Genomic DNA, 26,051 nt, shown 5'->3' with positions numbered 1-26,051 from the left:
AAGTGGAGCTGATAAAATTGACAGTGAGTGTAGAAACAAGGAGGTGGTTTTAATGTTATGGTTGATCGGTGTATGTTAAAATGTATAGGTTATAATGTCTGGATAATATTAAGTTGTTAAGTCTATAATTGTCAAATCCTCAAAATAATCAAAGCTAGTTTGCTAGTACTGAGATATCCAGCCTCACTTGGGTGCAGTCTAATACTGCTAATAGTAAAGAATAAGGCAGTTTAGCTGTAATATTCTAATACTGGTCATCAATGTTTACAAATATTAACTGAATAACCACATTCATTTTGACTACCATTGCCGCACTGTGTAAATCCTGGAGGTATATGAGGTAACAGAACTGCAGATTTATGTAGGTAAACCTCATATAGAGACACAGCATTCCTGCATTTGTTCCTCATTAATGCCAAACACAACTCCACCCAACTCTGCTGCACTGATTAAACACCAATCATCCAGCCCCCTGGACTGCAGAGGGGTCAAGAGGGGGGAGGGCTTATCAATAATTCAAACATAGATCCTCACTTTGCTCCCCTGTGCCACACCAGGAATTGTCTAGATTGTGCAAATTCAGCCTGAAGCCATTGTTCCTGCACTGCAGATGTGACTGTCGCCTTACAGCAAAACATTTCTGGAAGCTACCTGCAAATTTGTGTTCATACATTTTATTGCAATTGTAGAACCTGCTCTGAAACAATGTCTATTGTAAAAAGTGCTATACAAATACAGTTTGGCTATACAAATAAATTTAAAACCAAGATCCTTGCCTGTATTTTTTAAACTTAAATAAAAACGTATTATAAAAATACACTATTATTATTATGTCTACAAATATTATATGTAATATTATTAATATAAAAATATAATAATTATGTTTCCACACTGACCCAGATAAACCATGACTAAGAATAATTGTCTAATTTGTCACTGCATCACAAACTGCATGTTTTTATCCTTATTTTCTTAAAAAGCCCATCAAAAAGTACTTTGTTGTCATCTGTGCAAGTGATGGAAATAATATTGATTAAAATATCTTTTTAAGCAGCTCTGTTTTATGTTGCATCATATTCAACTAAATGACACTTTTTAATATTTTATTTGTGTGCATAAAGAAAATGAAAATTTACATACATTATATGACCAAATACATTTGGACACTTGACCATGAGCTTGTTGGACATCCCATTTCAAAACCAGGGGCGTTAATATGTAGTTCTTACCACACATACACACACACACACACACTTTAAAAGCTTCCACTTTTTGTATAGGCTTTCCTTAATAATTTTGTGTCAAAAAAATGCATTATGAGGTTTAAAAAAAGCCCTGTCATGCCGTTCTGGTGGCACAATGGTAAAACACGCTAGCACACCAGAGCTGACATTTCGAACTCGTCGGTTCGAAACTCAGCTCTGCCATCCGGCTGGGCGGCTATATGAAGAATGATTGGCTTGTTGTTCATACAGGATGGGAAGCCAGATAGGGACCCCATAACTGATGCAATTACTACCTCTGCTGGCTGATTGATGGTGCCTGCACAGAGTCGAGGAATAATGTGTTGATCATGGTGTGGCTCTCCATACACAAAGCTGATATGAATGTCGCCTCGTTCAGGTGAAAAGATGCAGTCGGCTAGTGCAGTCTGGCTCTCCTTAATCAGCAGTAGAGATCAGCATCAGTAGAGAGGAAGCTTAATGCAATCGGATAATTGTATATGACTAGATTGGGAGAAAAATTGCAAAAAAAAAAGCCCTCTCTCATGATCAGCATTCAAATCTATCCCAAATAGGTGGATGGGGTTGAGGTAGGAGCTCTGTGCAGGGCACTGGAGTTCCTTTATACCAAACTCAACAAACCATGTTTTTAAGACGGGACAGAAATGACCTTCCCCAAAATGCTGCCACAAAGGTGGAAGCATCATATGTATTTAGTATAATCGATTTTATACACTTGTTAACAAGGGTGTGGCTGAAATACCCAAACTCAGAAACTAAAGAGGGGTCTACATACCTTTGAGCATCTAGTGGCGTGTGAAGAACCCACAGTATTATAAATGTGATTATAATATCATTTATTAATGCTTGATGTATTAATGATCATTTGATTACATGCTAACAGGGTAAAGCTTGACCAAGGGCATTGAATCGTGATTTGGAGAGAATCTACTTTAGAGACGTTCTATTATAAGAAATCCGTAGGCATCTGCAAGACAATCAGAAAACGAGGATTTTTTATGGCCGTTGTATCAATAATGTTGTTTATCAAGTCCCAAATAATAGCTATAGTAAAGTTTTGGCAGTTTTTTAGTTGTTTATGAATGAATGCTGTTATATTGTTTTAAATTTACAACTAAACCTATGTATGAGTCACTAGGTACACGACAATCCATGACGCTTAGCTCTTCTATTGCCTCATGAGGTAAGCTGGATATTGTCATTCCTATGCGCTCATTCTAAGATATTTCTATAAAAAACAAAGGGTTGAAGAGGTTATTTTTTTTAACTTTTTTTTTAATTCCCAGGGAGATTAATTGACCATGAGCTGGAACATACAGGTGCATCAAGCACCCAATTCAAACCTGAATCCAACACCCACATCTAACGCATACCATCTAAAAAATAATCACATAGTATAACAATATAATACTCGCTTAGATAAACTTCTCAAATAGAGTGCCTCATGGCTGATATAAATACGATCCACACTCAGAAAGACGTAGACCCACCCTTTATTAAACACAGACAACACCCTGAGGAACAAAGCTTCTTATGACAATCCACTAGCTACACTAGGATCAGCACTTTAATAGAAATGTAACATACAGAAAAGGCCAAGCCATATGTTTTAATCTAACCACAAAAAGACACAGGAGTAAAGTGCTCCCTGGAGGATGTGCAGAAATAAACACAAGGAAGAACAACAGCATCAGCACCTCTTCTGAATAAAGGAAAAAAATACATATAAAGCACAAGAATCAACACCAAATTTAGCTGTTGCAATGTTGCTGCATCCTGATTCCCAAAACAGACACCTTGTTAAGGCTGGAAGCACCAAGCCCATAGAAACAGTGCACACATGCACAGTATGCCACCTGCCTACCAGTCAGCCCCCTGAGAGAGCATCAGGCAGCACTGCCCAAAAACAAGCTCTGAAGTTCCCTCACGCTGCTAAAACCATGTTAATGACTCCATTCAGAAATCACAATTCTACTTTAACTTCAAAGAAACTGGTCTGACCTTGGGCTTAATTATTTAATCATGAAAAAAATATTAATATAATTAATCCCTTGATACTTTTCAGACTATTTCCAGACAGTAGCTCTCAATTTGAATGAACTTTACCTTTTTAGGTTTTCTCCTTCTCCCTCCAAGTCCATTGAGTCTGTCTGTAGCCTCCATCCTCCGATGGGTGTCTTCCTGTATTCTCCCCCAAAAAGTCTTGGTTTCTGTGTTGGGACTCACTCAGTTATCCAACTCTCCATCCAACAGAGATCCTTGCACTCTCTTCACTCTACTAGACTATACTGACTCTGGCACTATGTGGCAAGCAAAGCACCGGAACAGGGGGAGTGGCTGAGAGAGAGAGGGAGAGAGAGAGAGAGAGAGAGAGAGAGAGAGAGAGAGATGGAGGAGGGGGCAGCAAAATCATGTTGCCATGGCAGCAGCTGCCACCAGTGTTTATTTGGAGAGGCAACTGAGGCAGATCAAAACACCAGCTCTTACTCATGATGTTAGCATGATCACATCTTTTTATTGTGTATTAGGCATTCTGGACTGAGGTGTTATGATATATACCACATAATGAGAATGTAATAATCCACACACATTGGACAAGACAATGATCAAAACTGGGTTAAATCTAAATCTAAAATTGCCCTTCCAAAGTCCGAACCTCAATACAATTAAGAATATGTAAACTGTACTGAAAAGACCGATCTGTGCTAAAATACCAACAAATTTAGTTTATCTCTGGCTGAAGATCCAATCAGAATAGTGCCAAAAGCTTGTTAATGGCAATCAACAGTAGCTTACTGGGGGAATATACCTATATTTTTATATACATATAAACTAACTAACTAGGTGTGTGTGTGGTGGATTATTCTCAGCACTGCAGTGACACTGACATGGTGGTAGTGTGTTAGTGTGTGTTGTTTTGGTTTGAGTGGATCAGACACAGCAGCACTGCTGGAGTTTTTAAATACCGTGGTCCACTCACTGTCCACTCTATTAGACACTCCTACCTAATTGGTCCACCTTGTAGATGTAAAGTCAGAGACAATCGCTCATCTGTTGCTGCTGTTTGAGTTGGTCATCTTCTAGACCTTCATCAGTGGTCACAGGACGCTGCCCATGGGGTGCTGTTGTCTGGATGTTTTTGGTTGGTGGACGATTCTCAGTCCAGCAGTGACAGTGAGGTGTTTAAAAACTCCAGCAGCATTGCTGTGTCTTATCCACTCATACCAGCACAACACACACTAACACACCACCACCATGTCAGTGTTACTACAGTGCTGAGAATGATCCACCCAAATAATCCACCCAAATAATACCTACTCTGTAGTGGTCCTGTGGGAGTCCTGACCTGGACTAGTGGTCCAGGACTAGTGCATGTTAACTTTTGACATTGACATTGAACATTGGCCATTTGGGAGTCTGACCAACATGACATTTTAAATGTTTATTAGGGAGGTACTGAAATTATTTCCTTTTGAAATGTACTATAGTAAAAATGGAAGCACTGCTCTGACCTAGATGACACTAATTACTACTCCCTGGCAAGTGCAGTCCCAACCCGTCTGTCTGTCTGTCTGTCTGTCTGTCTGGTCTGCCATCAGTTTCACAACTCAGTGATCCAAAGGCTGATTCTCCCCACACTCCTGTTATACACTGTTCCAAATAAAAATCTTTCTATGTGCAATGTCTCTCCATTTATTTCCTCATGAAAGATCAGAAAGCGTGGTGACCTCTGACACTGCTTAATGGCCTGAATGGGAAGTGCCCCTGCCTAGACAGCAAACAAAAGATGTCTTATTTAAAGGAAGTCTTAATAGGCTTTGACTGTAGTTTTTAGGGTGGAAAAAATAAACAAAAGTTGTTTGCTTGTGACAATCTGAACAGAATGGAACTGATGCAATTGAATCAAGGCATGAATGTAACTGTGAGATTTGCTTTTCAATCTTCACCTCCGTAAGATAAAAACACCCGCATAAATACAAGTAAAGAATAAAAGATAAAAACTGGTAAAGTAGGTGCCACACCGCACCATGGATTCTGGGGACCTGGTTTTAATTCTCACCTCAAAGGTCTTATTTTCACTTGGCTTTTCCCATTTATTTCATCGTGTCCCACCGCTACTGCCCCTGGGTGTTAGTGAGTATGAATGAGTGAGTTGTGGTGCTATTTGATGGAGTGGCACCTATCCAGGGAATGTTCCTTGCCCAGTGTTCTCAGAAAACACTTCAGATCTAGGATCAGATTACTAGGAGAATTTACTGGAAATAGATAAATGAATGAGTCATTTTAAAATTATACATATTTATTTTTGAAATATTTAGTTGCATTTTTGTCACAAGAACTTAGCTTTATGATGACAGCACAATGTACAATTATTATTATAACAATATTCATAACAACTATTATTATTAGTATTGTCTATTATCCAGTTTGTATATATCCGATTCCCCCATTCATCCAGACCTATGAAGCTGGCAGCCACCTTTGTACATCAGCTAGTATTGGATTCCTACAGAGAGCCCCAACACATTCAGGATATTTAAACAAGTGTGTCAGGGGTACAAGTGTGAAACAAAACAAAGTCTCTTCAAAAGTGGATTAGCACATCAGACTGCTGTGCCATTCAAGTGGCCACAACATTAGTTATTTTGTGAAAGTAATTGAAGTGTAGTGTCATGTATGTAGCCCATGTATATAATTATCCATTATCTATAATGGATATTTATATACATTTACATTTATATACATTTATATAGACTCTTTACAGATATGGACTGGAGGTCCCAGGACCCAGATTGTCAGGGTCTAATAGGCTGTGTGGAATCAACTCGTGGAAGAGCCACACTCAAAAGCCTGAACTCAAAAACCAATGTTTTTAATAAATAATTGACACACTCCGTTGGTATAACACAGACCTCTATTAAGATTAGGCAGAAATCACAGTAACCAATACTGCATCACAGTGCTGATCCACAAATAAAAAATAAAGAGATAAAATATGGAATTTTTAATACTCACAGACAGTGAATAAAAAAATAATAATGAATCAATAAGAATTATGTTTGCAGCAAATGCAATTTTCTGTGAGTTTTGCTTTCAGGCTGAAAGACAAAAGTGAAGATTTTCTATATGAACTACGAGTACTGGTATACAAAGTCTACTTTGTTAAAACATATGAGTCAAACCGAAGAGTAACTGTTATCAAGGCAACATGCATATCTTCAAATGACTTAAACCTCTTGACTGGTAATTCCCACATAAAGCATACTTAACACACATCTATGTGTTTATTTGAAACAACTCACAGTGAGTGACAGCATCAGCATACTGAAGGAATGAAGCTATTCCAATAAATCTAAGATTTATTAAGTATTTTTAATTTTAGGTTTTCATAAATACTGCTTTTTTGCTTAAAATTCTTACTGCATGTAAGAATTAGTTTTGAGTAACGTAAACTGTATAAAAGGTTTTAACAAGATAATCTAAACAGGAAAACTTTTCACACACTTATATTGTTTAATTTATTAAGAAATTAACAAAATGTGCATCCATAATTCAATATAATTCTCATACAGTTAAAGTGAATTGTTAGGTATAAAAGCCTCCACTCTTCTGGGAGGCCTTCCACAAGATTTTGGAGTCTGTCTGTGCTTTCAGGCATTTATGTTGGATAGTCCATAATCAATGTTCCAAGTTATCCCAAAGATGTTTATTGGGTTTGAGCTTAGGGCTTTGTGCAGGGTACTGGATTTCCTCCACACCAAACTCATCAAACCACACCTTTATGGTCCTTAATATGTGCACTGGGGCACAGTCCCCTACTAGCAATGGGAGTTGCTGAAACACCTGAACTCATTCGAAGGGATGTCCAAAGGATGTACTTTTATATTAACATTATTTTACATTATACCTATCGAAATATAAAGTACAAGTTGGTGCAAATGTACAGCTTAAAACCACAGACAGAGATTACCACAATCAGTGCAAATTAAATGGGGTTCTAAGCTGTCAGACACTTTTAGTCACCTTTTCATTCTAAACACCAGCATAACAGATTTAACACCGGAAAAAACAAACTCTAACCTCAAATAAGCTATTTTGAATTTAAAAAAAATAATCATGATACTTCTGGGAGCTTACGTAGTGCATGAATAGTGGAGGTACATATAAGGCATAGCTTGACTTTCCATATGGCTCTTTGTTAAAATCCACTGCTAGCTGGAGAAAACAAGAAGTCAGAGGAGGCAGGTGTTAGTCAATGATTAGCATGGGGGTGATATAAGCAGTAGTAGTAGTTGAAGTGGGCAATTGGAAATGACTAGACTGGGAGAAAAAGGGGGGAAATGCATAAAAATACTTCACTTTACTGAGAACAAAATCAGTTCAATTTTTTTTACAATTTAATAAAACAACTCAAATCATTTAGTGGGGAAATAAAAATGAAGAATCATACAATAATGTCTTTAATACTTGTTGACGTATGTTTTGATTTTATGACAGCATTCAGTCTGTTTGAAAAAGAGTCTAACAGCATGGCACATCATGACTTTGCCCATGCTTCCATGCAAAAGCGCTTCAAATCTGTCAGATTGTAAGGGCATCTCCTGTGTAAAACCCTATTCAGGTCACCTAAAAGATTTTGAGCTGGATTGAGGTTTGGCTCTGGCAGTGTCATTCCAAAACCTTTATCTTCCTCTGGTGACCCACATGACACTGCTATTGTCTGTTTGAAATGACTGGCTAAAATCAAGCAAATTAGGATTTGAAATTAAATTAAAACTAAAAATGTAATGACCTTATGTTACTTCTGATGAACCACCAGCCAACCAGAAAATTCCATCCTGCCAGTGATTATAATCATCTCTCAAAAGGTTTTGTCCAACCAAGGGCTTAGTAGGACTTTGTAGATTTGCAGGATTATTCCTGAACTAACCTGCTCCCAGTTAGCTGTGAGACAACAAATCAAGCAACACTCAGATTACTGTTTTCCTGCATTCACCCTTCTCTTAGATTTCCTATAAGATCTGACTGTAGGTGGTTAACAGCCTAGAGTGATCTGGCAGTGAGAAAGTGTGCAGTCAGTAGAGTGAGTAAATTCTCAGCTTCTGCTAAATAGGGGGCAATTGACTTACAGGACTAACCCTTCCCCCACAGCATGGATACATGAATGAATACACACACACACACACACACACACACAAATACACTGTTTTGGATGTCCATAGATTCTGATGCCTGTGTCCTCCACTGTGTATGCCTTTTCCATGCACTGAATTCATATTACACCTGATGAGTCCTCAATTTTTGCATTGTGCAAAGAAACACCTAATAAATAAGCCAATGTAATGAAACTTTAATGAAGTTAAAAACATTATAAAGTTAAAAATAAATATTTTATGTCCGAGTTCTTTAAACATCAGTTTAAACACAGTATTAGTAACATATACATATATACAGTGGGGGAAATAAGTATTTGATCCCCTGCTGATTTTGTAAGTTTACCCCCTTACAAAGACTTGAACAGTCTATAATTTTTATGGAAGGTTTATTTATGTATTTATTTATTTATTTAAATTTTTACCCCTTTTTCTCCCCTTTTAGCGCATCTAATTGTTCAATTAGCATCGTGCTTCCTCTCTGTCTATGCCGAACCCTGCCCTGACGGAGGTGATTGAAGCTAACCCGTATCCCCTCCGAAACACGAGCAGCAGCCAGATGCATCTTTGCCACCCACACATTGACGAGTTTGGCGCCACCTAGCGTTGCATGCGGAGAGACACACCCTAAGGGCACCCCCTCCCATCTCTGTGTAAGCGCCTCCAATCAGCCGGCAGAGAACGCAATCGCATTCTGACAGAGAGAGACCCACATCCGTTTTTTTGTCCCACCCCCCACATGAGCAACCGGCCAATCATTGCTCATATAGCCACTCAGCTTCGAACCGGTAAAGCAAGGCTGGATTCGATACGACGCTTCTCAGAATCCAGCCCTGGTTGCAGCGCGTTTCTTTTGACCGCTGCGCCACCTGAGCGGCATGGAAGGTTTATTTTAACAGAGAGAGACAGAATATCAACAAAAAATCCAGAAAAAAAACATTCAATAAAAGTTATAAATTAATTTGTATTTAATTAAGGGAAATAAGTATTTGATCCCCTACCAACCAGCAAGAATTCTGACCCCCACAGACCGGTTATGTGCCCATGAGGCACACAAATTAGTCCTGTCCCTGTATAAAAGACTCCTGTCACAGAATCAGTTTCTTCCGTTCAAATCACTCGACCACCATGGGCAAGACCAAAGAGCTATCAAAGGACGTCAGGGACAAGATTGTAGACCTGCACAAGGCTGGAATGGGCTACAAGACCATCAGCAAGAAGCTTGGTGAGAAAGAGACCACTGTTGGTGCGATAATTCGAAAATGGAAGAAATACAAGATCACAGTCAATCGTTCTCGCTCTGGAGCTCCATGCAAGATCTCACCTGGTGGGGTAAGAATGATTTTGAGAAAGGTGAGGTCAGTCCAGAATTACACGGGAGGAGCTTGTCAATGATCTCAAGGGAGCTGGGAGCAGAGAAATGCTGGATATGACCCCAAGAACACCATCCCCACTGGGCATTTCTCTGCCTCCAAACACGGCGAGTGGAGTTGATGCCAAAGAGCTCAATTTTGGTCTTATCTGACCATATCACATTCTCCCAAGCTTTCTCTGAATCATTCAGGTGTTCATTGGCAAACTTCAGACGGGCCTGTACATGAGCCTTCTTGAGCAAAGGGACTTTGCGGGCACTGCAGGATCTCAATCCATTACGGTGAAGTGTGTTACTAATGGTTTTCTTGGTGACTGTGCTCCCAGCTCCCTTGAGATCATTGACAAGCTCCTCCCGTGTAATTCTGGACTGACCTCACCTTTCTCAGAATCATTCTTACCCCACCAGGTGAGATCTTGCATGGAGCTCCAGAGTGAGGGTGATTGATTGTGATCTTGTATTTCTTCCATTTTCGAATTATCGCACCAACAGTGGTCTCTTTCTCACCAAGCTTCTTGCTGATGGTCTTGTAGCCCATTCCAGCCTTGTGCAGGTCTACAATCTTGTCCCTGACGTCCTTTGATAGCTCTTAGGTCTTGCCCATGGTGGTCGAGAGATTTGAACGGAAGAAACTGATTCTGTGACAGGAGTCTTTTATACAGGGACAGGACTAATTTGTGTGCCTCATGGGCACATAACCGGTCTGTGGGGGTCAGAATTCTTGCTGGTTGGTAGGGGATCAAATACTTATTTCCCTTAATTAAATACAAATTAATTTATAACTTTTATTTAATGTTTTTTTTCTGGATTTTTTGTTGATATTCTGTCTCTCTCTGTTAAAATAAACCTTCCATAAAAATTATAGACTGTTCAAGTCTTTGTAAGGGGGTAAACTTACAAAATCAGCAGGGGATCAAATACTTATTTCCCCCACTGTATACTACAGATACTACATTATATTATACAGATACATATGATTCTATACACATACAGTGTATCACAAAAGTGAGTACACCCCTCACATTTCTGCAAATATTTCATTATATCTTTTCATGGGACAACACTATAGACATTAAACTTGGATATAACTTAGAGTAGTCAGTGTACAGCTTGTATAGCAGTGTAGATTTACTGTCTTCTGAAAATAACTCAACACACAGCCATTAATGTCTAAATAGCTGGCAACATAAGTGAGTACACCCCACAGTGAACATGTCCAAATTGTGCCCAAATGTGTCGTTGTCCCTCCCTGGTGTCATGTGTCAAGGTCCCAGGTGTAAATGGGGAGCAGGGCTGTTAAATTTGGTGTTTTGGGTACAATTCTCTCATACTGGCCACTGGATATTCAACATGGCACCTCATGGCAAAGAACTCTCTGAGGATGTGAGAAATAGAATTGTTGCTTTCCACAAAGATGGCCTGGGCTATAAGAAGATTGCTAACACCCTGAAACTGAGCTACAGCACGGTGGCCAAGGTCATACAGCGGTTTTCCAGGACAGGTTCCACTCGGAACAGGCTTCGCCAGGGTCGACCAAAGAAGTTGAGTCCACGTGTTCGGCGTCATATCCAGAGGTTGGCTTTAAAAAATAGACACATGAGTGCTGCCAGCATTGCTGCAGAGGTTGAGGACGTGGGAGGTCAGCCTGTCAGTGCTCAGACCATACGCCGCACACTGCATCAACTCGGTCTGCATGGTCGTCATCCCAGAAGGAAGCTGACGCACAAGAAAGCCCGCAAACAGTTTGCTGAAAACAAGCAGTCCAAGAACATGGATTACTGGAATGCCCTGTGGTCTGACGAGACCAAGATAAACTTGTTTGGCTCAGATGGTGTCCAGCATGTGTGGCGGCGCCCTGGTGAGAAGTACCAAGACAACTGTATCTTGCCTACAGTCAAGCATGGTGGTGGTAGCATCATGGTCTTGGGCTGCATGAGTGTTGCTGGCACTGGGGAGCTGCGGTTCATTGAGGGAAACATGAATTCCAACATGTACTGTGACATTCTGAAACAGAGCATGATCCCCTCCCTTCGAAAACTGGGCCTTATGGCAGTTTTCCAACAGGATAACGACCCCAAACACAACCTCCAAGATGACAACTGCCTTGCTGAGGAAGCTGAAGGTAAAAGTGATGGACTAAACCCAATTGAGCACCTGTGGCGCATCCTCAAGTGGAAGGTGGAGGAGTTCAAGGTGTCTAACATCCACCAGCTCCGTGATGTCATCATGGAGGAGTGGAAGAGGATTCCAGTAGCGACCTGTGCAGCTCTGGTGAATTCCATGCCCAGGAGGGTTCAGGCAGTGCTGGATAATAATGGTGGTCACACAAAATATTGACACTTTGGGCACAATTTGGACATGTTCACTGTGGGGTGTACTCACTTATGTTGCCAGCCATTTAGACATTAATGGCTGTGTGTTGAGTTATTTTCAGAAGACAGTAAATCTACACTGCTATACAAGTTGTACACTGACTACTCTAAGTTATATCCAAGTTTCATGTCTATAGTGTTGTCACATGAAAAGATATAATAAAATATTTGCAGAAATGTGAGGGGTGTACTCACTTTTGTGATACACTGTACATACATAGCGCCACCCTATGGTGCAGTAGCCTTTGATATGACAGAGCTGTTTTTGGTTGTTCTTTGATTACATCTGTTAATTTAGACAATTTCTATCACATTCCTAATTGCTTTCATAATGCTTATACCCTTAAAATTCACCTTAGTGTGTTTAATTACATGTCATTGTCCTTTGTTTTCCTCTTTTTGTCTTTAATGTCATCAATCCAAGATATTAGTCTTAATCCTGGTTACTTGTTTTTCGTAGAGTGTGTATTTCAACCCTTGTCTGTTCATTTTATTAGGAATATGGATGTGACTGTTTAAATATTGTCTGTACTATATAACAAAATAAAATGAAATAAAAAAAACACAGCAGGTCCATGAATTAGTAAAACATAAAACACATAAATCAATTATGTAGTTATTACTGTTTATTGGCTAATAAACATGATACAGTATATTTATTCACATGTACTATATTGCCATTGTGTAACAATAGTAAGAAATACATTTAAACGAAGCAAAGATTATTGTTGTGGATTTTTTTATGCTCAGGGAAGTTGAGTTGCCATAGAGACACAATCCAAGAGGATAACCATAGCAACTAGCACAAAGTCAAGATCAAACCAATGGTGTTAGTGGGACAAGTGTAGCAGTAGTAACAGCAGTAGTAGTAGTAGTAGTAGTAGTAGTAGTAGTAGTGTGTGTATTAGTCGATGGGGGATAAAGGCTCTTGACCTTTTAAGGTCAAATGTAAGCAGACGGTGTCAGTAGGTCCCTGGGTAGTAATATTTCAAGAGGATTAATTTAAGCTTGAAATGTTTATAGTAAATGTATGTGTTTCTGTAGCATACCAGACCATAGAATATGCACAACATATCAAATGTGTGTATTTTTATTATATAATTTAATTATTATTAATAATAATTTCTCATTAATTATTATTATTTTATTATTAAATTTGCAAAAACTAAAAATGATTATTTCACTACTGTCAGTTTCATTTTACATTATTGACATTAATACATTACACTTAGTCTATGACTGAACCTGAAATGTTTTTCTCTGGGTAATGCCAGAATGTAGGGTTTGAATCTTTATACAGTATTTAATTCCGCATGTATGTTTATTAAATATTCCTGATCATCGGTGTGTAAAAAAAGTGGGAAATAAATCTTAAGCAACTTCTTGTAATAATAATTATTATTTACTAGCTAGATTTTGTTTTTAATTAACTCTTCATTAGTTGAATCTTACAGCAAATGGACAAAAATTACAGTAGTAGGATATTTTGTTGATGCAGCCATGTCACACTATATAATATTTCTGATCTTAAAACCTACTGCTAGTCTGACCTAAAGTTGAGTTACTACATGATTAATCCATTGGGAACTTAATAGCCACCCTTAATTGGTTTCTGCTGTGATGTTGTCTATAAACTCCACTTAAAGATGTGTTCAAGGTGTGTTGCAACCAAGGTGAAAACTGTCACAAAGTGGTAATGGGTATAAGATATCCAAGATTTTATAAATTCCTAGAGACACCATTAGGAGTACTGTCCGTAAGTTGTAAACTTGTTATGGCACAGCAGCTAACCTGCCTGGCGATGGGAGAAAACCCACAATTTTATCCAAAGGCCTTAGCAATGTTATCAGTAAAGAAACAATAAAGAAAAACTCTTTATTACTGCAAAAGCCCTAATGAATGACCTGAAGGTGAGTGAGAGAAGTGTGTCAGGAGCAACCATAAGAAGATCTCTTAATAACCAATAACGTTATGGCCGGACATAACCAAGAAGCACAAGAAGGGTCTCTCTCAAGGCTCTAGACTAACTTTTTGCACTGGTTGCACTGGTGCGCCTAACTTTTTTTCTTAGGTGCACCAGCACAAAAGTTAGGTGCACCCAAATTTTCGACCGCATCGCATTTAACACCGCAGTTTTACAGGTTCACTTTTTTTTTTTTAAATCACTGTCCACACAGGCAATATTGACTTGTAAATAACTAACAATCTGGTCAACATGGCCTTGTCTGATGATCTGTTTGCTACTGCCTGCCACTGAAAGGCAGTGTGGAGAGGGGGACACTTGGGCAGTGCATTTATCGCGGCATGTAATGTGTTTTATAGATGCATTGGGCTTTTTCAGCCTTTCAATTCAAAATGTATTAGAACCAGTCACAAATATACTATTGCCGGCCATGGTCTTCCCATGCTCTTTACAGTTAATATACTGTAGTAATTATACAGTTAATACAGTTAATTATAGTATTATAGACTAATTATAGCACACTTATAAAAATTATAAAAATAATAATAGAGTAAATGTGTATGTATGTGTGTATATCTATTTATGTGTGTGTGTATATTTAAAATTATATGTACAGTATATGTTTGTGTGTGTATGTGTGTATGGGGCTCTAGAGTGTTAGAGTGTAATCTTAAATGCAGTGCATTATATTATCGGCTTTACTGTATCTTTTACACAGATTCCCAAAATCGCTTGCGGTGCACTCACTGTGTATTTTGACTACATGTATTGTAATATATTATGGTCTTTTAGTTATTTTTATATTTTACTCAACGAAAATATTGTCGTGTTTTTGCTCCAGAACCCGAACTTCCATTCTGGGGACATCCAGCGAGTCTCATATACAAAACTAAACTTACTGCAGAACATCCGAACGCACGTGTATAAACCTGGTGCTGCATTCTGATTGGCTGAGCTGAATGTCGCTCACATATCACCGCTACAATAATGTCCCGCCCTTCGCTATCTCTGATTGGTTTAGACCATGTTATTGGCCTAATGTGTGTCTGTTGTTTTTTTTTTCCCTCGGACGCCTGGTCGCACCGGTGCGACCTGAGATTTTTTTTAGTCGCACCATTGAGAAATTAGGTCGCATGTGCGACCAAATTGGTCGCACTCTAGAGCCCTGTCTCTGTATAATGTTGAATAGTACATTTGTGAGTCAGTAGTCAGAACAGAAAAAAGGATAATGTTTGCTACTATGAAAATCTTTTCTATATCTAGAAATATCTGGGAAATTTGACTAAATGTTTGGGAAAGAACCTCTTTGATGAAAATATGAATATTTTTTTCTGTATAAATCAATACCTTTACATTATCCACACTAATACAAACAAATCTATTTAAAATTATTATGTTAAAGTGCCAATACCAAGGGGGTAGTTAAACTTACAAATAAAACTAAAATGTGAACTAATATATACTGTCTGGAGGCAACAAAATACACCTACTGTACACAGCAGAATACCCACATAGGTGGTGTTTGCAAAATGTTTTCACATTTTAAATAATCATTGGTGTAAAAGTATAGATTTTCTCTGAAGCAGTGACTATAGTTCAATGACAATAATCCTGTAAAATCTGTATATGAATCCATAAACTCTGTTTATAGACTTCCCATAAACAGTGTCTAATAAAATATGTAGTCACTCCCTAGAAACTAGAAAGCAGTATTGCTGGATACTAAAAAATGCATATCAAGTGTTGGTTAAAGTGTTGGTATTAGTAGAAACCTTCCAAGAGAAGCTTACAGCATAACTTGTCAGTCTTTAATATATGCCATACTACTCAAGTAAATCTCGAACATTTCTAAAATAGGTTTGTATGTAGATATGCCACCTCTACCTTAGTAAGTAGATCAATGTATTGGGCATCATCTGGCTTTGGTAACCTTAGCAATCAAATAACCAGTAAAGCCCTTCAGCAAAGCTATCATTCATATCTAGTTCCCTGCCCCCAAAACCTGTGCCCCAAGTGACTGTTGTCAAGGCAACAACCCCACTTTACACTGCAAACCATTGCCACTCCCTGTTCACATAGGAACATTAGATAGGGGAATACCTGAGCCACATAGTAAAGATTAGAGCATTACAAAAAGCAAAAAAATTAATAAATAAACTATTTAGTTAACAGCATAATATTTGATCTATTTCAATAGTTCAGCAATTATACAGCAAATACGACATGCTATAAATTTTGTCTGTTTAGTCAGCACAAAATATATAACATAAATATAATTAAATATAAAATAATAATGCATTATATTATATAAAACTGTAATAGGAAAAATGTACTGTATCATATTTAAAGTGCATAACATGTACTGGATTATATGCTACTACAAACCTAAATCCCCTTTTAAAAAATGAAATGGTTACCTCAGCTAATGTACGCTATGTAAGCAGACAGTGATAGCTCAGTGGGTAGAGCTATCAATCAGTTGTGGGTTCAAATCCCAGCTCTGCTAAGCAGCCACTGTTGTGCCCTTGCGCAAGTCCCTTAACCCCCTACTGCTCCAGAGGCAACACACAATGACTGACCCTGTGCTCTGACCCCAGCTTCCAAACAAGCTGAGAGCTGAGATATGTGGAAAATATTTTCATTGTACTGTATATGATGAGTATATGTTTATATGACAAATAAATGCATAAGGGACTTTTTTCATTAGGGAACTCTCTTGAATAAATGGTACAGTGTATCACAAAAGTGAGTACACCCCTCACATTTCTGCAAATATTTCATTATATCTTTTCATGGGACAACACTATAGACATGAAACTTGGATATAACTTAGAGTAGTCAGTGTACAGCTTGTATAGCAGTGTAGATTTACTGTCTTCTGAAAATAACTCAACACACAGCCATTAATGTCTAAATAGCTGGCAACATAAGTGAGTACACCCCACAGTGAACATGTCCAAATTGTGCCCAAATGTGTCGTTGTCCCTCCCTGGTGTCATGTGTCAAGGTCCCAGGTGTAAATGGGGAGCAGGGCTGTTAAATTTGGTGTTTTGGGTACAATTCTCTCATACTGGCCACTGGATATTCAACATGGCACCTCATGGCAAAGAACTCTCTGAGGATGTGAGAAATAGAATTGTTGCTCTCCACAAAGATGGCCTGGGCTATAAGAAGATTGCTAACACCCTGAAACTGAGCTACAGCATGGTGGCCAAGGTCATACAGCGGTTGTCCAGGACAGGTTCCACTCGGAACAGGCTTCGCCAGGGTCGACCAAAGAAGTTGAGTCCACGTGTTCGGCGTCATATCCAGAGGTTGGCTTTAAAAAATAGACACATGAGTGCTGCCAGCATTGCTGCAGAGGTTGAAGACGTGGGAGGTCAGCCTGTCAGTGCTCAGACCATACGCCGCACACTGCATCAACTCGGTCTGCATGGTCGTCATCCCAGAAGGAAGCTGACGCACAAGAAAGCCTGCAAACAGTTTGCTGAAGACAAGCAGTCCAAGAACATGGATTACTGGAATGCCCTGTGGTCTGACGAGACCAAGATAAACTTGTTTGGCTCAGATGGTGTCCAGCATGTGTGGCGGCGCCCTGGTGAGAAGTACCAAGACAACTGTATCTTGCCTACAGTCAAGCATGGTGGTGGTAGCATCATGGTCTTGGGCTGCATGAGTGTTGCTGGCACTGGGGAGCTGCAGTTCATTGAGGGAAACATGAATTCCAACATGTACTGTGACATTCTGAAACAGAGCATGATCCCCTCCCTTCGAAAACTGGCCTCATGGCAGTTTTCCAACAGGATAACGACCCCAAACACAACCTCCAAGATGACAACTGCCTTGCTGAGGAAGCTGAAGGTAAAGGTGATGGACTAAACCCAACTAAGAACCTGTGGCGCATCCTCAAGTGGAAGGTGGAGGAGTTCAAGGTGTCTAACATCCACCAGCTCCGTGATGTCATCATGGAGGAGTGGAAGAGGATTCCAGTAGCAACCTGTGCAGCTCTGGTGAATATAGTGTTGTCCCATGAAAAGATATAATGAAATATTTGCAGAAATGTGAGGGGTGTACTCACTTTTGTGATACACTGTATTTATGAGTATTAACTATATGTCATGTGATTTAAATAGTTTTTTACTACATAATTAAAACATACATATTGTTATAGCATGGGCTTAGAGGCTACCACACATGAAAGATGGTGGTGGTAGTATATTGCTTCCAGTGAAACTAGTGCATTGAATTTGTTCATTCATTCATTAACTGTCTGTTTTAACAACGCTTTATCCTGGTTAGAGTCATGGTGGGTGCAATTCACTGGGCGACAGGTAGGAAACACTCTGGACAGGTCGCCATTCCATCACAGGGTAAACACACACACACACACACACACACACACAACCACACACACAGCTATGTATCAATTTTGTATCTCCAATCAACCTGACTGCATGTCTTTCGACTGTAGAGGGAATCTGGAGCACCTGGTGGAAACCCTCGCTGACATGAAGAGAATATGCAAACTCCACACTGAAAAGACACAGATCAGTGCTACCCATCGAGCCACCATGCCACCCTTAGTGCATTGCAGAAAAAGGGAAATATAAGAAGTAAGATCATCTAATTATTTAAGACTACCTCAAACCATTAGACACAATCTTAAATACTGTATGCAATTGGGTGATTTAATAAATCAAAAACATCAACACTGTTTTTGGAAAGACTACATAAGGCTACACATACAGTTTTGAAATTGTTTTAAGTACTGTATGTCCTAACCATAGTGGAAAAATTAGGTATGTCCCAAAAATAGAATAAGCCAGAGTCTTTTCAATGGCTATCAAATGGTGGGGTGGAGGGGGCCCTAAATATATATATACTTATATAGGTGTGTTTGTGTGTGCATTACTCACTCACTGTGGCTCTTGTTAAACAGTTAAAATCCTTATTTTATTTAATCACATCCATGATACACATTCTTGTCAGAAGATGGCAGCACGGGCACGTTTAAATCAAGCCAAGCAATTTTAGAACGTCTTACAACTGCTTTTGCACAAATACTAACTACATCTCAATAAAACATGTTAAACATCAAATTCCTATAACGTATAGGTTGTAAATGTGTAGTTCAATATTGTTTGTGATGTTTCTGAATGCCATGAGGAGGTTGGTGTGATTCAGGGGTTGGTGTGACAAGAGGACATTCAGGACAGGGCAAGATGGAGACGATTGATCCACTATGCGACCCCAAATGAAAACAGCCGAATAAAGAAGAGGAAGAAACAAAAGCCCAAAAGTAAATAATGACACTTGGTACAGCTGGTTGAATGGGCACCACACAGCATCATGGGTTCTGGGAAGCTTTGTGTGACGGGTTTCACATGTTCTCTCCATGTTTTGTGGGTTTGTCTGGTCCCTCAATGACCTTGTAGGAAGCAAAATGAACCTTTCTTAAGCAAGCATAGCATTCCTACCCTATGAAAGAAAACATGAAATCTTATCAGGCCTTATGGGATTTAAACGCCTGAAAAAACGCGATTGATAAATCAGACAAGGACGTGTACAGTGTCGCAACAGGACATCTGCCTGCCAAGCTGCCATGTAAGCCATACCAATCTGGCCGTTGGACACAGTTATTACATCACGGTTGATGTAACCATGCACTACAGTTGGCAACATTTTAACATTTCTACCAAATTTAAAATGAAAATAGTTTGTAGAACTTGCATAATGAATCACACAATACTAATGTTGAACTAAATTATTGTGTTCTGATTTTACAGTCTTGCTCTTTGGGGTTCCAGACACCCCAGTATTGTGTATCCTAAATGTATTCAAGCTGGGGTCTCTAAAACCCCAAACAGCAATGTATAAATTAGGGGGTGTTAATATTAATGTAAAATATTGTTTATTTGCAGTTTCCATCAAATTAGGGAACATCATGAAGCATCAATCTGATTTATAAAAAAAAAAAAAGTTCCGAAATCAATATTTGGTGAAATAACCCCCATTTTTATAACGAGGTCTGTGGTAGCTGGTGAACGTGCCCCGGGTTCCCAGCGAAGCAGACATTACAGAGCTCAGAAAACAAAGGCCTCTTATACCAGGCCTCCTAATTAGTGCTGATCACCCGCAGCCGTGGGGCTGACTACTTAAGCCAGCTCCACACAGCAGCGGGTGTCGCACCTTTGTTTGTTTTCCGGTCCGTGGTAGCAGCTCGTCCACACGTTTGTAGTCTTAGCTGGTAGCCCTGGTGGCGTATGCCATTCGGGTATGTAAAACCGCAAGGTTTGAGGTAATCGGCATGTTCTTTTGTCTCTTAGATACAGTGTGGTGCGACGCCGCGCAGTCCTTGAACTGCAGTTCATTTTTACGCTAGCATTTAGCGTTAGCGGTTTCACTCAGCGCTGTGTTAAAGCGCTGAAGGTATTCTGGCACTAGTGCCTTGAGTTATTCTGAACATTGGATTCTCCAACCGCTGGGTGGCGCCTCCGCTGAGCAAGCGGTTGTCGTGCCAAGGACCCCGGTTCGAATCCGCAGTTTACGCCTGCCTAACTTTGTTTATTTGTTTCTTTCTTGTTTCAGATTGGTGTGTCAGCTCCGCGATCCAGAGCGCGCCGACCGGTCACTGCGATAGTTAGTCGCGGTGTTGGGTCTAGCGCTCCTCGGAGTTCCCCTCCTCTCCCCTCGCTCCTAAGCGTGTTAGGGGTTCTCGCGCTCCGGTTTTCCCAGCACCACTACAGTGCGGTGGTAACGCTCCCGGCTGCCACGCGGCTGACCGGGGTTCGCGTCCCGCTTCCTTCTGTTTTGGTTTCACTTTGTCCTTTATAATTAAATAAAATATTATTATTATTATTTACTTCTGCATTTGCGTCCTTTCTTCCCACGTGACAATTTTCATGTGTTTTCGTGTCTTGCCATGCTTTTCCTGGTGCAAAATTCAGCAGCTGAGCTTTGTTTGGTCACTAAACAGATGAAACTTACTCCAATCCTCTACAGTCCAACTTACAGTCTTCTTTGTTCCTCGCTGTTGAAGCGCTTTTTTTTCTATCTGTGCACAACTTCAGCCCTGCTTCTAAGAACCTGTTTTAAACCAACGTTGCCGTGCACTTTGCCCCAGCTGTCAATTTCTGCTCTTTTTGGGGCAACACGGTGGCTCAGTGGGTAGCACTGTCTCCTCACATCAAGATGGTCCTGGGTTCGATTCCCAGGTGGGTGATCTGAGTCTTTCTGTGTGGAGTTGCATGTTCTCCCCATGTCTGAGTGGGTTTCCTCCAGGAGTTCCGGTTTCCTTCCACAGTCTAAAGACAAGCAAGTGAGGTGAATTGGAGATACAAAATTGTCCATGACTGTGTTTGATACTAAACTTGTGAACTGATGAATCTTGTGTAATGCGTAACTACCGTTTCTGTCATGAATGTAACCAAAGTGTGTAAAACATCATGTTAAAATCAAATAAATAAATAAACCACTCTTTTTCAAGGTCACTTGATGTTATCTGTAAGTGTCTGGTCCTAATTCAATAAAATATGATGCTCTACTAATAAATTCACCCCTGCTTCTTTAACATGGCTGCACAAAATGTTTTCTACAGTGATTTAGGTTTAGGTTTGTCTGTACCTTCCAGACTCAAGACAATGTTTTGATTGTTTTCCCACACAGTAATTATTTTGTTTCATGAAAAACAGCATTTTGTTATATCCAGATCTCAAGAAAATTACCATGTGATCTGAGAAATTTCTTTTTTTAAATCAAACTGTTTACAGTGCTGCAGCAGGACATCTGTCTGTCAATCTGCCATGCAAGCCACACCAATCTGGCCATTAGACACAGTTATTACAGCACAGTTAATCTAATCATGCACTTATAATGTTGGTATCTTCAGCTGTAATAAAAAGTACTACAGATCAGTTAACATATACTGTATGTATTCTGGAAAATTGTTTCTGTTTTTTTATATATTTGATACAGAAAAGCACCAGCATTGACAGTAAGAGTAAGACAATTGGCCTGAATATCTTAGAAAAATAGTTCAATCCTTTTGTGGCCCATTTTAAAACATTTAAAACATTCAGTTTTACCACTGCTTTGTCCTGGTTAGGGTTCAATTCACTTGACAAAAGGCAGCAAACACCAGGTTGCCAGTCCATCACACACACACACACAGAGAGACATACACACATTCGCAGGCACATTAACAGGCACATTCACACACACTTAGGGCAAATTTTAGTAGCTCCAATTGGCCTGAGTGCAAGTGGGACTTGTTGGATAAAATAGAAGCACCCAGAGGAAACCCACAAAGAAAACATGCAAACTCCACACAAAAAGGACAAAAAATACAATGCATACAATAACGCAAAATATTTGGCATTTTAAAAACTTGCACTTAATAATAACAGCAGCAATGTTTTCTGTAGCTGATTGAGCTCCGGTTTCCTCCCACAGTCCAAGGACATGCAAGTGAGGTGAATTGGAGACACTAAATTGTCCATGACTGTGTTCGATATAAACTTGTGAACTGATGAACCTTGTGTAATGAGTAACTACTGTTCCTGTCATGAATGTAACCACAGTGTAAAACATGACGTTAAAATCCTAACAAACAAACAAACAAACTGTAGCTGATTGAACAACAGTAAAAAAACTGTATCATTCTGGGATATCATTGTGCCCATACTAGGCCACAGAGTGACACAACTGGTGAAGTGAATGAGTGTGTTACCCTGAAACAATTAGCGTCCCTTACAGGCTATTACTCCTACTACCTTGCTCCAAGGTCTTCTACCACAATTCTGACCAGAAAGAAGCGGTTAGTAAAAATTATGTTTCCTTAATGATTGCAAGATTGAGAAACAAAGCAGCCACAAGCCATAACTTTCACCATGCTTTACATTCTGCATGAGGGGGGATGAGCATGAGCACAAACTCAAAAGGCTCAAATAGAGAGCCCCTCATATAGTATATATTATATATAGTTTTCTAATTAAAACAATGTTAACATGTTCAATGACAACATGTTAAACATCTTGCAGGTTCTTTAAAACAAACAACATTCTGAAAACTTGAGCAGCAGGGGACAAATTAAGATGGAAAAAATCTCCAGTTCCCTATTTTTTCTGGACTGTACAAAAGGTGGAGCTTGGATGGCACAGCAGTCTATTACATTTGCACACCCTTACTACTTGGTAGTTTCGAGTTGGTGGTTGGAAGGAGGTCACTGAATAAACTCACAACCATACTTGACAACTCATCACACCCCCTTCATTACTTGCTAGTCAGACAGCGGAGAACTTTCAACAACAGACTCATCCAACTCCGCTGTAACAAGGAACGGTACAGGAAATCATTTGTACCAGCAGCGATCACGCTGTATAACACTTCACTATTTCGGGACATCATCAGAGAACACTGAGTTACTATCAGGATACACTCATGGAGCATGATCACTGTTTATAAAGACTATACTACACATCAGTTAATATATACTGCAATTAACACTTTACAACAGTTTAGTATATTACATTTCTAATCTAACAATATTTACTGCTAGGATACTTTTAAAGTTTTTACATTACATACTACATTTTTATTCTATTTATTTAATTACATAGTGTACAACATTACTTTAATACTTTGTACTTTAATACTTGTGTACTTTAATACTGTACTGTAATACTTGTGTACTTTAATACTTGTGTACTTTAATACTTTGTACTCTAATACTTGTGTACTTTAATACTTTGTACTCTAATACTTGTGTACTTTAATACTTTGTACTCTAATACTTGTGTACTTTAATACTTGGTACTCTAATACTTGTGTACTTTAATACTTTAATGTATCTTGAGCTGCTGTAATAACTGACTTTCCCTAGCCTTGCCATATTTTGGCACTCTGTCCAGGGTATTCCTGCCTTGTGCCCTAGCTTTGGGGTAATTGTTATTTTATACTGATTTTTTGTTCCACAATATTTTAAAAACTTTAGGGCACTCAGGAAGTGTGGTTAAAAACATGCTAGCAAACCAGAGCGGACACCTTAAACTCGTAAGTTCAAATCCCAGCTCTACTACCAGCAGGCTGGGCGCCTACGCAGACAATGATTGGCTCATCCGTTGGGTTGAATGTCAGAAGGGATTCCTCATAACTGATGAAATTACGACCTCTGCTGGCTGATCGATGGTGCCTGAACGATGTGTGACTCTCCCTACACCAGGGTTTTTAAAACTTTTTTCAAGCGACCCACACTTTGTCCTTGCTTTTTTACACAACCCAGGCAACACAATTAATGCATCTTCTTCACTGTGTGGGTTACAAGATGTAACATAAAGCATCCACAAGGGGGCATTCACGTACAAGTTTATTTACTTATTATTATTTTTCTCCAGCCCCAGCCGTACACGATATCGAGTTCCATACGAACTCGCCTCATGCAGGTGAAAAGAAGCAGTCGGCTACTGCACACGTGTCAGAGGGACATGTGTTAGTCACGGTTCTCCTCGGTCAGCAGCAAAAGTCAACATCGGTAGAGAGGGAGTGGCATGCAATAAAGTAAATGGATATGACTAGACTGGGGGAAAATGGGGAAAAAAAGTTAATTTGAAACATGTCTGCAGAAAAAAGGATATACATTTGCACATTCTTCAATGCTACTGTAATGGGGCACTGCCTGGAAACAGCAGAGCTCAAATTTTATTATTGTACTTTCAGAACCTTTGCAGTAAATCTCACAGGGATTTGATGGCAAGTATTCAATAGCACTGTCAATAGCAGTGCTAAGTATTCAGGCACAGCTCATTCCTTCATATACACACAGAACATTTTAATTCAGAAACATGTATTTTAAAAATGCCTTTGAAGTAAAACATGGACTTTCTGTTTTATCATAACGGTAAATGGTGACCTATAAACACAAGCAAAAAGCTGAAAACCTGTAATCCAGCAGCCTGTACTGAATTATATTTATAGTGCTGAAAGGTTTTAAAGATGCCAGTATGATGCTATAAACAGTATGGTGTTTTATGGTGCCACTGATATTTTCTAAAATGTAACAACATTACAGTTTTTATCACATATCCTTATTTATGTATTTATTTTCAATAACCTATTTATCTTGGTCAGAGTTGATGGGGGTTCAGAGTCTACCCAGAGACACAGGGCAAACCAGAAATACAATCTGGGGAGAACAACAATATATCACAGGACATTTAACACTCACACATGTACTTACTTATTTATTTTATTCAAAAGCTATATCACGCCGCTCAGGTGGCGCAGCGGTAAAAGCACACGCTGTTCACCAGAGCTGAGATCTCGAATACATCGTATCGAATCTCGGCTCTGCCTTGCCGGCTGAGGCAAGCCGGATGGGGACACTCTCTCAGACTAGTGCAATTACGACCTCTGCTGGCTGGTTGGTGGCGCCTGCACGAAGATGGGGAAGGAGTGCGGTAGAGGGTGCTGCCCTCCAAACACAGCACTGTACCGCACTGCACTTGTCAAGTGTAGGTGATAAGGTGATTGCTGTGCACGTGTCGGAGGGGGCGTGGAGCAGCCTCGTCCTCCTCAATCAGGAGCAGGGACCAGCATTAGTAAGAGGATGATCGACAGGTAGAAATTGGATGCGCTAAAAGTGGGAGAAAAAGGGGGAATTTTTTTTTTTTTTAATCTATATCACACATCGTCTTTGCAGAATTTGGCTACACTGGGGAATTTTTAAGCATTAGCTGCCCAGTTAACTTCTTGCCACATCATCTCAATGGGATTCAAGTCAGGACTTGGACTCAGCCACTCCAAAACCATCATTTTGTTTCTTTTGGCCCATTCAGCGGTGGACATGTTTATGTGCTTTGGATCATTATCCTGCTGCATAACCTAACTGTGCTTAAGCTCAAGGTTAAAAATAACTGATAGATAGAGATTCTCCTTCATGGTTTTCTGATA

At 39.5% G+C, this 26,051-nt stretch overlaps 1 protein-coding gene across 2 annotated transcripts in view; it reads right to left on the bottom strand.

The window, feature by feature from the left end:
• The window catches only part of ank2b (ankyrin 2b, neuronal), a 206,401-nt gene that overhangs the window by 166,005 nt on the left and 14,345 nt on the right, over positions 1-26,051 (bottom strand). Inside the window, exon 1 of one of the 2 annotated variants that reach the window (XM_062994039.1) lies at positions 3,351-3,545. The exons of the other annotated variant lie outside the window; for it this stretch is intronic. Coding sequence (XP_062850109.1) covers positions 3,351-3,407 — 57 coding nt within the window. The 5' untranslated portion in view covers positions 3,408-3,545. Of the gene's footprint in view, positions 1-3,350; positions 3,546-26,051 lie in introns of those variants that run through there. 2 annotated transcript variants of the gene reach the window in all.

Source organism: Trichomycterus rosablanca, chromosome 4 (genome assembly GCF_030014385.1).
Source record: "Trichomycterus rosablanca isolate fTriRos1 chromosome 4, fTriRos1.hap1, whole genome shotgun sequence".
In the NCBI taxonomy this organism is placed as follows: Eukaryota; Metazoa; Chordata; class Actinopteri; order Siluriformes; family Trichomycteridae; genus Trichomycterus; species Trichomycterus rosablanca.
The sequence above is the reverse complement of the archived record's forward strand: the minus strand, read 5'-3'. Positions and strand labels throughout refer to the sequence as shown.